Below are 13,524 nucleotides of genomic sequence, written 5' to 3'. Positions count from 1 at the left end.
TAGCGTCTGACCCACAGTCATTTTCTGTAACTTCCCTAGATTGGCCTATTTCGAGCTGACATTCCAGTTTCGCACTACCCAGCAACTACAATGGGAGGTCATCAGACACTACTCGAAACAGGTAACATCTCACACACACTCCACTCCAAGTGGGACCTAATGGCCAATTCTTAACAAGTCACCCATTCATTTCAATTAATGATTTATGTGAAAATTTAGTTCTATCCAAGTTCCTCAAGTTAGGATCCCCCCCTCCCTGACAAGTAATGTAGTTACTATGATACACAAGAGAACTGAGCCATGTTCCCATCCGTGTCTCAGGCGATAAAGCAGATGTATGTGCTGGTGTTGGGCTTGGACGTGCTGGGAAACCCCTTTGGACTGATCCGAGGTCTGTCTGAGGGAGTGGAGGCTTTCTTCTATGAGCCCTATCAGGTAAGACCACAGTGCAACCAGTATGAACCACGCCAGCTCAAACAACGTATGACCTAAATATTTTACAGTACCAGTCAAAAGAGTGGACACCTACTCATCCAAGGGTTTTTCTTTCTACATTGTAGAATAATAGTGAAGACATCAAAACTATGAAATAACACACATGGACTCATGTAGTAACCAAACAAGTGTTAAACAAATGAAAATATATTTTATATTTGAGATTCTTCAAATAGCCACCCTTTGCCTTGATGACAGCTTTGCACACTCTTGGCATTCTCTCAACCAGCTTCATGAGGTAGTCAACTGGAATGCATTTAATTTAACAGGTGTGCCTTGTTAAAAGTTAATTTGTGGAATGTCTTTCCATCTTAATGCGTTTGAGCCAATCAGTTGTGTTATGACAAGGTAGGTGTGGTATACAGAAGATAGCCCTATTTGGTAAAAGACCAAGTCCATATTATGGCAAGAACAGCTCAAATAAGCAAAGAGAAACGACAGTCCATCATTACTTTAAGACATGAAGGTCAGTCAATCCAAGGCTTTCGACTCTGTCAATCACTGCATTCTTATTGGCTGACTAAATAGCCTTGGTTTCTCAAATGACTGCCTCGCCTGGTTCACCAACTACTTCTCAGATAGAGTTCAATGTGTCAAATCGGAGGACCTGTTGTCTGGACCTTTAGCAGTCTCTATGGGGGTGCCACAGGGTTCAATTCTCAGGCCGACTCTATTCTCTGTGTATATCAATGATGTTGCTCTTGCTGCTGGTGACTCTCAGATCCACCTCTACGCAGACGACACCATTTTGTATACATCTGGCCCTTCATTGGACACTGTGTTAACAAACCTCCAAACGAGCTTCAATGCCATACAACACTCCTTCCGTAGCCTCCAACTGCTCTTAAACACTAGTAAAACTAAATGCATGCTCTTCAATCGAACGCTGCTTGCACCCGCCCGCCCGACTAGAATCACTACTCTCAGCGGGTCTGACTTAGAATATGTGGACTACAAATACCTAGGTGTCTGGTTAGACTGTAAACTCTCCTTCCAGACTCACATTAAGCATCTCCAATCCAAAGTTAAATCTAGAATCGGCTTCCTATTTCGCAACAAAGGCTCCTTCACTCATGCTGCCAAACATGCCCTCGTAAAACGGACTATCCTACCGATCCTTGACTTCGATGATGTGATTTACAAAATAGCCTCCAACACTCTACTCAGCAAACTGGATGTAGTCTATCACAGTGCCATTCGTTTTGTCACCAAAGCCCCATATACTACCCACCATTGTGACCTGTACGCTCTCGTTGGCTGGCCCTCACTACATATTCGTCGCCAAACCCACTGGCTCCAGGTAATCTATAAATCACTGCTAGGCAAATCCCCGCCTTATCTTAGCTCATTGGTCACCATAGCAACACCCACCTGTAGTATGCGCTCCAGCAGGTATATCTCACTGGTCATCCCCAAAGCCAACACCTCCTTTGGCCGCCATTCCTTCCAGTTCTCTGCTGCCAATGACTGGAACTAAATAATTATTTTGCACTATGGCCTATTTATTGCCTTACCTCCATAACTTACTACATTTGCACACACTGTATATAGATTTTCTATTGTGTTATTGACTGTACGTTTTGTTTATCCCATGTGTAACTCTGTGTTGTTGTTTTTTATCACACTGCTTTGCTTTATCTTGGCCAGGTAGCAGTTGTAAATGAGAACTTGTTCTCAACTGGCTTACCTGGTTAAATAAAGGTTAAATACAAAATATAAAAATATTTTTAAAAATCTGGAGAATTTCAAGAACTTTAAAAGTTTCTTGAAGTGCAGTCGCAAAAACCATCAAGCACTATGATGAAACTGGCTCTCATGAGGACCGCCACAGGAATGGAAGACCCAGAGTTACCTCTGCTGCAGAGGATAAGTTCATTAGCGTTAACTGCACCTCAGATTGCAGCCCAAATAAATGCTTCACAGAGTTCAAGTAACAGCCACATCTCAACTGTTCAGAGGAGACTGTGTGAATCAGGCCTTCATGGTCGAATTGCTGCAAAGAAACCACTACTAAAGGACACCAATAAGAAGAAGATACTTGCTTGGGCCAAGAAACACGAGCAATGGACATTAGACCGGTGGAAATCTGTCCTTTGGTCTGAGTCCAAATTTGAGATTTTTGGTTCCAACCGCCGTGTCTTTGTGAGACGCAGAGTAGGTGAACGGATGATCTCCGCATATATGGTTCCCACCGTGAAGCATGAAGAAGGAGGTGTGATGGTGTGGGGGTGCTTTGCTTGTGACACTGTCTGTGATTTATTTAGAATTCAAGGCGCACTTAACCAGCATGGCTACCACAGCATTCTGCAGCGATACGCCATTACATTTACATTTTAGTCATTTAGCAGACGCTCTTATCCAGGTTAAGTGCCTTGCTCAAGGGCACATCGACAGATTTTTCACCTAGTCGGCTCGGGGATTAGAACCAGCGACCTTTCGGTTACTGGCACAACGCTCTTAACCACTAAGCTACCTGCCGCCATCCCATCTGGTTTGCGCTTAGTGGGACTATCATTTGTTTTTCAACAGGACAATGACCCAAAACACACCTCCAGGCTGTGTAAGGGCTATTTGAAGCTATTTGACCAATAAGGAGAGTGATGGAGTGCTGCATCAGATGACCTGGCCTCCACAATCACCCAACCTCAACCCAATTGAGATGGTTTGGGATGAGTTGGACCGCAGAGTGAAGGAAAAGCAGCCAACAAGTGCTCAGCATATGTGGGAACTCCTTCAAAACTGTTGGAAAAGCATTGCTCATGAAGCTGGTTGAGAGAATGCCAGGAGTGTGCAAAGCTGTCATTAAGGCAAAGGGTGGCTACTTTGAAGAATATAAAATATAAAAAGTAGTAACCACTTTTTTGGTTACTACATGATTCCATATGTGTTATTTCATAGTTTTGATGTCTTCACTATTATTCTACAATGTAGAAAATAGTAAAAATAAAGAAAAACCCTTTAATGAGTAGGTGTGTCCAAACTTTTGACTGGTACTGTGTAGCGTCAAACACTGCCAGTATGAATGTGTAATACTTGACACTGTGCAGTAGTTATCTGTATAGATGGTATGCATCTGAGTAACTCTGTTTTGGGGGTTCTCCAGGGAGCTATCCAGGGGCCAGAGGAGTTTGTGGAGGGTATGGCACTGGGGGTGAAGGCGCTGGTTGGAGGAGCAGTGGGTAAGTGTCATTCTCGTTCATCTCTTTTCTGCTCACCTTGATTCTGCTTAGTTCCCTCATTGCCTTCCCTCCACTTCTGACTTACTTAACTATATTTACACCCTGACATTTCTCTCGCCCTCTCTCTTCTCTCGCCCCCCTCTCTTCTTTCTCCTCTCTCCTCTTCGCGACTGTGTGTTCACTCTGTCTCCTCTCCCAGGGGGCATTGCGGGCGCTGCCTCCAGGATAACAGGCGCCATGGCGAAGGGTGTGGCTGCCATGACGATGGATGAGGAGTACCAGCAGAAGAGACGAGAGACTATGAACAAGCAGCCCAGCGGCCTGAGAGAGGGCCTGACCCGTGGAGGCAAAGGACTGGTGTCTGTGAGTCTGACCCACTATAGAACACAAACACCAGTACAACCTAACTGGTGTCCGAGAATCGAACCCAGCAATATCAGCACAACAGAACCGGGATGTGTGTAGTAGAACAACGTAACCTACTACGTTGCAGGGGAAATTGAAGATATGGTTGTGTTTACACAGGCAGCCTAATTCTGATATTTTTCCACTAATTGGTCTTTTGACCAATCAGAACAGCTATTTTGCCAATAATTGGGCAAAAGATCAGAATTGTGCTGCCTTTGTAAACACAGCCTAAGAGACGTATTATTATATAAATATTATTACTAAAGAAGCTTTATGAATAGCAATAGGTGTTCCTAATGGTCAAGTTCAGATAGTCTTCTCCCGTCGGGTGCCTACTGAACACAATCCAGCTGTCTGTGAGTCTTACCAGCATAGCTGGGCAGTAGAAACGGTCTGTTCTCTCTGTCTGTAACACTCCCGTTCTCCATCTTAGGGCTTCGTCAGTGGGATCACAGGGATCGTCACCAAGCCCATTAGAGGTGCTCAGAAGGAGGGTATGGCAGGCTTCTTTAAGGGTGTTGGGAAGGGGCTGGTGGGGGCTGTGGCCAGACCCACAGGAGGCGTCATCGACATGGCCAGCAGCACCTTCCAGGGCATCAAGAGGGCGGCTGAGACGTCTCAGGACGTGGAGAGTCTGCGTCCGCCTCGCTTCATCCACGAGGACGGGGTCATCCGACCATATAAGGAGAGAGAAGGCGTCGGCAGCCAGATATTACAGGTAACAGGAATGATCTTTAAAACATAAACTAACCCTTATGTCCTCCGTAAACAGAGGACTCCTCTGACTTCAATTGGGAGGGATTATGTGAACTCCAATAAGAAACTCTAATCTTCTAAACTGTTTTTCAATTCGTATCCTAACGAACACGACCCCATAAGGTCAGGTGTCAGGGTTCATGTTAATGTGTGGCCTCACATAAACATCCACTTTCCCTCCCTCTCTCACTCTCAGCCACTTATTGCATCTCAGAGTCCAGATAGATTTTCATCTTCATTGTTTCTTTCATCCTCATCTCTGATTATCTATACTATCTATTGCATCTTAGTCTATGCCGCTCTGACAATGACATTGCTCATCCATATATTTATATATTCTTATTCCATTCCTTTACTTAGATTTGTGTGTATTAGATATTTGTCGTGGAACTGTTAGATATTACTTGCTAGATATTACTGCACTGTCGGAACTAGAAGCACAAGCATTTCGCTACACTTGCAATAACATTTGCTAACCATGTGTATGTGACCAATACATTTCATTTGATTAGATTTGACTCGGCTGCTCTATAGTTCTCCTATAGAGCATGGATGTTGTAGCGCTCTGTGTGTGGAATCCGACATAGGCTTTGTTTACACAGCCACCCGAAGAACCCAATTCAGACAGTCCACACTCAGTTTTACATTTACGTCATTTAGCAGATGCTCTTATCCAGAGCGACTTACAAATTGGTGAATTCAATCAATCAATCAATTTTATTTTATATAGCCCTTCTTACATCAGCTAATATCTCGAAGTGCTGTACAGAAACCCAGCCTAAAACCCCAAACAGCTAGTAATGCAGGTGTAGAAGCACGGTGGCTAGGAAAAACTCCTAGAAAGGCAAAACCTAGGAAGAAACCTAGAGAGGAACCAGGCTATGAGGGGTGGCCGGTCCTCTTCTGGCTGTGCCGGGTGGAGATTATAACAGAACCATGCCAAGATGTTCAAAATGTTCATAAGTGACAAGCATGGTCAAATAATAATCAGGAATAAATCTCAGTTGGCTTTTCATAGCCGATCATTAGAGTTTAAAACAGCAGGTCTGGGACAGGTAGGGGTTCCATAACCGCAGGCAGAACAGTTTAAACTGGAATAGCAGCAAGGCCAGGCGGACTGGGGACAGCAAGGAGTCACCACGGCCGGTAGTCCCGGCGTATGGTCCTAGGGGCTCAGGTCTCTCAGTTGGCTTTTCATAGCCGATCATTTAGAGTTGAAAACAGCAGGTCTGGGACAGGTAGGGGTTTCGTAGCGCAGGCAGAACAGTTGAAACTGGAATAGCAGCAAGGCCAGGCGGACTGGGGACAGCAAGGTGTCATCATGCCCGGTAGTCCTGACGTATGGTCCTAGGGCTCAGGTTCTCAGAGAGAAAGAGAGAACGAGAGAATTAGAGAGAGCATACTTAAATTCACACAGGACACTGGATAAGACAGGAGAAGTACTCCAGGTATAACCAACTAACCCCAGCCCCCCGACACATAAACTACTGCAGCATAAATACTGGAGGCTGAGACAGGAGCGGTCCGGAGACACTGTGGCCCCATCCGAAGGAAACCCCCGGACAGGGCCAAACAGGAAGGATATAACCCCACCCACTCCGTCAAAGCACAGCCCCCGCACCACTAGAGGGATATCCCCAACCACCAACTTACAATCCTGAGACAAGGCCGAGTATAGCCCACAGAGGTCTCCACCACAGCACAAACCAAGGGGGGGCGCCAACCCAGACAGGAAGATCACGTCAGTAACTCAACCCACTCAAGTGACGCACCCCTCCCAGGGGACGGCATGAAAGAGCACCAGCAAGCCAGTGACTCAGCCCCTGCAACAGGGTTAGAGGCAGAGAACCCCAGTGGAGGGGGGGAACCGGCCTGGCAGAGACAGCAAGGGCTGTTCGTTGCTCCAGCCTTTCCGTTCACCCTTCACACTCCCTGGGCCAGACTCACACTCAATCATATGACCTACTGAAGAGATAAGTCTTCAGTAAAGACTTAAAGGTTGAGACCCAGTCTGCGTCTCTCACATGGGTAGGCAGACTGTTCCATAAAAATGGAGATCTATAGGAGAAAGCCCTGCCTCCCGCTGTTTGCTTAGGAAATTCTAGGGACAATTAGGAGGCCGTGTGCTTGTGACCGTAGCGACGTATTGGTATGTACGGCAGGACCAACTCGGAAAGATAGGTAGGAGCAAGCCCATGTAACGCTTTATAGGTTAACAGTAAAACCTTGAAATCAGCCCTTGCCTTAACAGGAAGCCAGTGTAGGGGAAGCTAGCACTGGAGTAATATGATCAAATTTCTTGGTTCTAGTCAGGATTCTAGCAGCCGTATTTAGCACTAACTGAAGTTTATTTAGTGCTTTATCCGGGTAGCCGGAAAATAGAGCATTGCAGTAGTCCAATCTAGAAGTAACAAATGCATGGATCAATTTTTCTGCATCATTTTTGGACAGAAAATTTCTGATTTTTGCAATGTTACGTAGATGGAAAAAAGCTGTCCTTGAAACAGTCTTGATATGTTCACAAAAGAGAGATCAGGGTCAAGAGTAACGCCTAGGTCCTTCACAGTTTTATTTGAGACGACTTTACAACCATCAAGATTAATTGTCAGATTTAACAGAAGATCTCTTTGTTTCTTGGGACCTAGAACAAGCATCTCTGTTTTGTCCGAGTTTAAAAGTAAAAAAGTTTTCAGCCATCCACTTCCTTATGTCTGAAACACAGGCTTCTAGCGAGGGCAATTTTGGGGCTTCACCATGCTTCATTGAAATGTACAGCTGTGTGTCATCCGCATAGCAGTGAAAGTTAACATTATGTTTTCGAATAACATCCCCAAGAGGTAAAATATATAGTGAAAACAATAGTGGTCCTAAAACGGAACCTTGAGGAACACCGAAATGTACAGTTGATTTGTCGGAGGACAGACCATTCACAGAGACAAACTGATATCTTTCCGACAGGTAGATCTAAACCAGGCCAGAACTTGTCCGTGTAGACCAATTTGGGTTTCCAGTCTCTCCAAAAGAATGTGGTGATCGATGGTGTCAAAGGCAGCACTAAGGTCTAGTAGCACGAGGACAGATGCAGAGCCTCGGTCTGACGCCATTAAAAGGTCATTTACCACCTTCACAAGTGCAGTCTCAGTGCTATGATGGGGTCTAAAACCAGACTGAAGCATTTCGTATACATTGTTTGTCTTCAGAAAGGCAGTGAGTTGCTGCGCAACAGCTTTTTCTAAAATTTTTGAGAGGAATGGAAGATTCACCTTAGTGTGCGGGATAACCACTTTTTTTGGGGGTGGGGGTGGGGTAAGGGGGGGTGTAGAAGGATTACTTATCCTATCCCAGGTGTTCCTTAAAGAGGTGGGGTTTCAAATGTCTCGGGAAGGTGGTGAGTGACTCCGCTGTCCTGGCGTCGTGAGGGGAGCTTGTTCCACCATTGGGGTGCCAGGAGCAGTGAACAGTTTTGACTGGGCTGAGCGGAACTGTGCTTCAGCAGAGGTAGGGGAGCCAGCAGGCCAGAGGTGGATGAACACAATGCCCCTCGTTTGGGTGTAGGGACTGATCAGAGCCTGAAGGTACGGGAGGTGCCGTTCCCCTCACAGCTCCGTAGGCAAGCACCATGGTCTTGTAGCAGATGCGAGCTTCAACTGGAAGCCAGTGTAGTGTGCGGAGGAGCGGGGTGACGTGAGAGAACTTGGGAAGGTTGAACACCAGACGGGCTCGGCATTCTGAATGAGTTGTAGGGGTTTAATGGCACAGGCAGGGAGCCCAGCCAACAGCGAGTTGCAGTAATCCAGACGGGAGATGACAAGTGCCTGGATTAGGACCTGTGCCGCTTCTGTGTAAGGCAGGGTCGTACTCTCGGAATGTTGTAGAGCATGAACCTACAGGATCGGGTCACCGCCTTGATGTTAGCGGGAGAACGACAGGGTGTTGTCCAGGGTCACGCCGGCTCTTCGCACTCTGGGAGGAGAGGACACAAGCGGAGTTGTCAACCGTGATGGCGAGATCATGGAACGGGCAGTCCTTCCCCGGGAGGAAGAGCAGCTCGTCTTGCCAAGGTTCAGCTTGATGTGGTGATCCGTCATCCATACTGATATGTCTGCCAGACATGCAGAGATGCGATTCGCCACCTGGTTATCAGAAGGGGGAAAGGAGAAGATTAGTTGTGTGTCGTCTGCTGTAGCAATGATAGGAGAGGCCATGTGAGGATATGACAGAGCCAAGTGACTTGGTGTATAGCGAGAATAGGAGAGGGGCCTAGAACTGAGCCCTGGGGGACACCAGTGGTGAGAGCACGTGGTGCGGAGACAGCTTCTCGCCACGCCACTTGGTAGGAGCGACCGGTCCGGCAGGACGCTAATCCAAGAGTGAGCCGCGCCGGGAGATGCCCAGCTCGGAGAGGGGTGGAGAGGAGGATCTGATGGTTCACAGTATCAAAGGCAGCAGACAGGTCTAGAAGGACAAGAGCAGAGGAGAGAGAGTTAGCTTTAGCAGTGCGGAGAGCCTCCGTGACACAGAGAAGAGCAGTCTCAGTTGAATGACCAGTCTTGAAACCTGACTGGTTTGGATGATGAAGGTCATTCTGAGAGAGATAGCAAGAGAGTTGGCTAAAGACGGCACGCTCAATAGTTTTGGAGAGAAAAGAAAGAAGGGATACTGGTCTGTAGTTGTTGACATCAGAGGGATTGAGTGTTGGTTTTTTGAGAAGGGGTGCAACTCTCGCTCTCTTGAAGACGGAAGGGACATAGCCAGCGGTCAAGGATGAGTTAATGAGCGAGGTGAGGTAAGGGAGAAGGTCACCGGAGATGGTCTGGAGAAGAGAGGAGGGGATAGGGTCAAGTGGGCAGGTTGTTGGGCGGCCCGGCCGTCACAAGTCGCAAGATTTTATCTGGAGAGAGAGGGGAGAAAGAAGTCAAAGCATAGGGTAGGGGCAGTGTGAGCAGGACCAGCAGTGTCATTTGACTTAACAAACGAGGATCGGATGTCGTCAACCTTCTTTTCAAAATGGTTGACAAAGTCATCCACAGAGAGGGGGATTCAGCAGGGAGGAGAAGGTGGCAAAGAGCTTCCTAGGGTTAGAGGCAGATGCTTGGAATTTAGAGTGGTAGAACGTGGCCTTAGCAGCAGAAACAGATGAAGAAAATGTAGAGAGGAGGGGGTGAAAAGATGCCAGGTCCGCGAGGAGTCTAGTTTTCCTCCATTTCCGCTCGGCTGCCCGGAGCCCTGTTCTGTGAGCTCGCAATGAGTCATCAAGCCACGGAGCTGGAGGGGAGGACCGAGCCGGCCGGGAGGATAGGGGACATAGAGAGTCAAAGGATGCAGAAAGGGAGGAGAGGAGGGTTGAGGAGGCAGAATCAGGAGATTGGAGGGGGGATTCAGCAGGGGAGGAGAAGGTGGCAAAGAGCTTCCTAGGGTTAGGAGGCAGATGCTTGGAATTTAGAGTGGGTAGAAAGTGGCCTTAGCAGCAGAAACAGATGAAGAAAATGTAGAGAGGAGGGAGTGAAAAAGATGCCAGGTCCGCAGGGGAGTCTAGTTTTCCTCCATTTCCGCTCGGCTGCCCGAGCCCTGTTCTACACAACTTGTGTGAGTGAGAGGAAGCACAAGCACCACCACCCAGTGAACTTACACCACTGCCACCAGTCAGCATACACCACTGTTGTTACTATGACAACTAAGCGTAGCCATGTCAGCAAATGACTACTGTCACGAATCTGATTTGGTAAGCTTGTAACTTGCTGTTTGGACAGTCAGTATTCCAAAACGGATTTGAAAAACAAAACTGATTTGAACATTAAGGCCTGCAGTGTGAACAAACCGTGACAGAGGTCGAGTTCCTCCTGCCTGACTAGATGCGCAGGTGTTGCATTGCATCAACCAATTGTTCCATGCCACATCAACTGTGCAGTCAGGCATCAGATTGGTATAACGTATAATTTTGGTTACCTGATATGTTAAATACATATCCAGGTTTTGAAAGATCTGGCATGCGTCAGCAATGTAGTTGGGCAGGAACTTGAGTTGCTTGAGTACCAACAGTTTATCTTGAAGCTGCAATGTACTTCTGTATTGATGTTTCACAGGGGAAGTGATGGATAATATTATTTTCAATGCAAACAAGATTTTTGTAGAGCTGGAGATGAATCGTAGTGTCAGACATGGTACCGTCTGTCTCTCTGTATGTGTTTCTGTCTGTCTTTGTCTTGAAATTGGCTTTGTCTTCTCTCTTGTAATGTCCACAGAAAATGGTGGTCTACACTGATTGGAGTAGAACTGGCAGTGGTGGTGGTGATGATGATGATGAAAAGGTGCTATAGAAATGAAATGTATTATTGATGTGGATGATGACAACTAGAATGGAATTGATAAACACTAGGTAATGCTTTGGTCTTTCATAGTTTGTCTTGAAGCTGCACTGTACTGCTGTACTGATGTTTTAAGTGGTGAAATTATGTGATAATTTGCTTAAATGGAAACAATGTGTTTTTGTAGAGCCAGATATTATTAGAGACGGGCTTGTCTGTCTGCCCTGACATTGGCTTTGTCTTCTCTCTTGTCATGTCCACAGAAAAGGGTGGCTTTCACTGATTGGAGTAGGACTGGCAGTGATGGTGATGATGACTGCTACAGTCGAACTGCTAAGTCCTAGTTAATTATTTGGTCTTCCATAGCTTTTAATGTGTACTGTATGTTTGTGTCGGTCATTGTGGAGTAGCCTGCTCCAGCAGGACATTTTATCACTCTAGGCCTCCTGAATAACCAGCTGCCAGGCAATGTTTGTCATTCTCGGCTATTCTTTATTTTTTGGTAACTGGAGATGTGCCCAGCATTTTTTATAAAACACCCATGTATTCTCAGGATTCTGCTGCAGGATCCCCTTGCATTTTGTCATGTAAAACCATCATTCTATTTATTTTACCCTTCATCTGTCATTCAACCATCTGCGCTTTCATGTAAGGGGGCGGAGTCAGAAAACCAAGAGATCGATAATCATAATAATATAATTGATTAAATAATAATTAATGGTATGCTATCAGAGAGCCATGAAAAATTATGTGAAAAGTTGATATTATTCATATGAAGTTAATATGAAATATATTGTATTGGTCTGGAGTGACGTAATGGTCAGTCAGCAGTCCTCCCTCATGGCATTTAGGCCCCTCCCTCTTTCAGAAGAGTTGTTGCTATGCGCTCAGTCGTTCACTCATTCAACACCACTGCTCTTCCTACTGTATAAAGTGCATTTTGAAACATCTATTTCATCGTTTTCTCATCCATACCTTTTCCTATCACTTTATCAACATTCATTACCATGCCATTATGAACCGTTTAAACGGTTTATAACAGGTATGTGTTAGACTCAATAAATAAGTATCAGTGTACCACAGGGGAATATTTAGATGTCGTTTGACATCTCTGGTCACATGACAGATGGTCCACAAGTCAAGTGGAAAGATGATGGCCCTGTTTGAATACTTTAAAAACACACCCTTCCTTCCTTCCTTCCTTCCTTCTTCCCTTGAAGTTATCACTGATCTAACACAAATTGATGTGTGAAGCAACTGTTGTAGCACAGCTTTCTCCAATCCAACCATGTCAGATCAGGGATTTCTTCAAGGAATGGAGAAAGGAAGGAGGAATTCATCAAGTATTCAAACAGAGCCTAGGATGTGTCCTGCATGCAAGCCTTTGTCAGATCAGTAGGGGAAGTCAATGTAGATCAGTAACAGTACTCATCAGATCTTCTGCCAGAGCCAGTGTGAATTGTGAACATCCCAAAGCCATTTTAATCGAAGTGTGAAAAAGGTACCCAATGACTCTTTACGTATCTTATCAGCAGTAGACTTAACATTTAGTGTAGCATAGCGTGTGTGTTTAAATGTTCAATTTGATAAAGACGTGTGTCTATTTTCTGGAATTGTGTTTGAAGAAATCTGATAAGCTAATTTTTCTCTTTTAGAAAATTGAGAATGGACAGTTCGCCAAGTACAGATACTTTGCTCACGCCAAAGTAAACGAGTCTGATTTCTTGATGATCACCAAAAGGTAAGAGGCTGGCTGGGGTTTGTAGTATTAAAATAGACTGTAGTGGCCGATACTGTTGTTTCAGTAATGGCTTCCTGTGTGACTGTTGTCTGTCAGTGAATGTTCTGAGGCTCTGTCTCTCTCGTCTCACCAGTGGAGTCTTTTTCGTGACCAAAGGCACATTTGGGCAGCTGACCTGTGAGTGGCAGTATCTGTTTGACGAGTTCACCAAGAAGCCCATGATCGCGGAGGGGAGGAGGCTTCGGATTGAGGGCAAAGGTATCCTCATCTGCCCATTATAGTGATCCATACACACACAAGTATTAACTGATACAACGTGAATGAAACTCATCTTAACCAAGCTGCTTATCATAACTATCTGAATAAACCGCTCCCCGTTTCCAAAGCAGTATCTCCCGCTAGCTGGAAACCCCTGCGTAGGGAATACCCCTTCACTCATTTGCATCCAAACAGTTTATTCCTCTACATTATATCATAGTACGGCCCCCTATTTCTCAGAACTCATGTGCTATCTAAAAAATATAAAAAATACCAACCTTTTCCTGTATGTGTTTCAGGAGAGAGTAAAGTCTGTGTTTCATGCCAAAGAGTTTGGGAAGATTCTAAACTTCAGAAGTCCAGAAATAGCCGAGGTGGGTTA

General features: G+C 45.7%; 1 protein-coding gene across 1 annotated transcript in view; it reads left to right on the top strand.

The window, feature by feature from the left end:
• Nucleotides 1-12,091, top strand: part of LOC121584548 (vacuolar protein sorting-associated protein 13A-like) — a 59,677-nt gene extending 47,586 nt beyond the window's left edge. The window contains 7 exon segments of the mRNA XM_041900495.2: nucleotides 40-121; nucleotides 322-435; nucleotides 3,599-3,674; nucleotides 3,874-4,037; nucleotides 4,516-4,800; nucleotides 11,081-11,146; nucleotides 11,407-12,091. Coding sequence (XP_041756429.2) covers nucleotides 40-121; nucleotides 322-435; nucleotides 3,599-3,674; nucleotides 3,874-4,037; nucleotides 4,516-4,800; nucleotides 11,081-11,146; nucleotides 11,407-11,487 — 868 coding nt within the window. The 3' untranslated portion in view covers nucleotides 11,488-12,091.
• Nucleotides 12,092-13,524: the final 1,433 nt, after the last annotated feature.

The sequence above is a fragment of the Coregonus clupeaformis genome, chromosome 16, assembly GCF_020615455.1.
Source record: "Coregonus clupeaformis isolate EN_2021a chromosome 16, ASM2061545v1, whole genome shotgun sequence".
Lineage (NCBI taxonomy): Eukaryota > Metazoa > Chordata > Actinopteri > Salmoniformes > Salmonidae > Coregonus > Coregonus clupeaformis.
This window is presented reverse-complemented; position numbering and strand designations above follow the sequence as displayed.